Raw genomic sequence first — 1,950 nt, forward strand, 5'->3', positions numbered from 1 at the left:
TTGGGGCTTTACTCTGGAGTAGGCTTTGGCTTGAGGGAATGTTGTGGCTGGTTTTATCTTGTATCCAGACCACTCAAACTTTCTTCGTATCAGCAATAAGGCTGTTTCACTTTCTGGTCATTCACGTGTTCACGGAAGCAGCACTTTTAATTTCCTTTAAGAGGTTTTTCTTTGCATTCACAACTGGGCTAACTCCTGGGTGCAAAAGGCCTTGCTTTCAGCCTGTCTCAACTTTGAACAGGCCTTCCGCACTAAGCTTAATCATCTCTAGCTTTCAATTTAAAGTGAGAGATGTGTGTCTCTTCCTTTCACTTGAATACTTAGAGGCCGTTGTAGGTTATTAATGGTGTAATTCCACAATTGTGTCTCAGGGAATAGGGAGGCCTGAGGGGAGGGAGAGAGATGGGGGCAGCTGGTCAGTGGAGCACGTGGAACACACGTGACATTTATGATGTTTTCCGTCTTACCTGGGTGTGGTTGTTGGTTCCCCAAAACAATTACAAAGTAAAATCGAAGCTCACTAGGTACAGATCACCATGACAGACATAATTATAATGAAAAAATTCGAACTATTACAAGAATTAACAAAATGTGACATAGAGATAGGAAGTGAGCACAAGCTGTTTGAAAATGGGACCCATTGATGTGCCCCAACGGAGTTGCCACAGACTTTCAATTTGTAAAAACAAGTGCAGTATCTGCGAGGCACAATAGAGCAAGGCACAATAAAACGAGGTCGGCCTGTGCGTGCAAACCCCTCACAGAGGGCTGTAAACACAATGTAGGAGCATCATGAAAAAGCCCGTTCTGAGCACGGGGCTACAGAGGGCGCTGTTGGGTAAACAGGTCATTTGGCGGCACAAAGCAGCTCACAGCCCATCTCTGAGGTAACGCGGTCAGATTTACCTTTTCAACATGTGCCGTGCCACAAACTGGGTCATTAAAAACCGCGGAAGTTCATTCTTCGCCCCCGGACCAGGTGGGCTGCGCCCTCAGGGAGCTGAGCGGTCCCCGTGAGGCCCCTTCGCTGCCCGCACAATTCAGCTGTGCCGGGACCTGGTGTGCAGAGGAATCGTGGTAAGAAATGTGCACACATCGTCCAGACAGACGGCCCCGTGAGTCTCCCCACAGAAAAGAGGAAGGCGAGGCGGAGTCCTGAAGGCGAGGCGTGCAGAGGCGGGAGAACCAGGCAGAAAGCCGCGGGCCTGCCGGGCTCCCGACGGCGACGAGGGCGGCGCCCCCCAGACGCCTGCGCTCCGGGAAGGCCGAGTCCGTCAGCGCCGCCTGCGGTGTGTGGCAGCTGCGCGCTCCTTCCCTGTGGGGCGGAGCTGGCCGGAGCCACTGCCTGAAGGAACTGGGCTGTGTCCTCCGCTCCGGGGAGGGGAATGTGGCCGGTGGATGCCGAGTTCCTTCTGTTGCCATCCGCAGCCCACAGCGAAGTCACTCTGAAGAGCGTCTCGCAGGCCTGCGCTTCTGCTTCTCGTCGCCTTCTAGGCGGCTCTGACCTTGACACCCCTTTCCTCTTCTTGTTGTCTCCTCCAATCCTACATTAAGGGAAATGGGGGGCCTGTTTTGAAACAAAATGAGAAAGAACCATAACCTTCAACTTCAAAACACTTCCAGTCTCCTGAAGGTTTTTCACATTCAGAGATCACCCATTTCCCAGGGTCCTTGAAATGTTTCCTGGAGCCGCGCCTCTCCCCGTGCTCTGGCTGGAGACAGCAGCGGGGGCTGTCTTCCTCTGCGTCCTCGTGAACACCCAGTTTGGGGTGGAAAAGTCAAAAAGAAAACCCAGGAACGCCCCCCCACCCTGTCGTTGTCAGGGTCTCCCGGCTCCCCCGGGCTTCCTCTCTCCGCCCCTGGTCTTCCTGCGTTTGTTCGACGGGCACGGCCCGAGGTTTCCAGCTGCACCTGCGGGAAGGAGGAAAACGCACGCCTGTTCCATCTTCC

At 53.9% G+C, this 1,950-nt stretch overlaps 1 protein-coding gene across 1 annotated transcript; it reads right to left on the reverse strand.

The window, feature by feature from the left end:
* Positions 1–424: 424 nt before the first annotated feature.
* On the reverse strand, positions 425–1,926 carry LOC108525135 (uncharacterized). Its single transcript, XM_017866202.1, has one exon. The coding sequence runs from the start codon at positions 1,420–1,422 to the stop codon at positions 958–960; it is 465 nt and encodes a 154-aa protein (XP_017721691.1). The 5' UTR covers positions 1,423–1,926; the 3' UTR covers positions 425–957.
* Between the last annotated feature and the right edge of the window lie 24 nt (positions 1,927–1,950).

Source organism: Rhinopithecus bieti, unplaced genomic scaffold (genome assembly GCF_001698545.2).
Source record: "Rhinopithecus bieti isolate Rb0 unplaced genomic scaffold, ASM169854v2 scaffold_8473, whole genome shotgun sequence".
In the NCBI taxonomy this organism is placed as follows: Eukaryota; Metazoa; Chordata; class Mammalia; order Primates; family Cercopithecidae; genus Rhinopithecus; species Rhinopithecus bieti.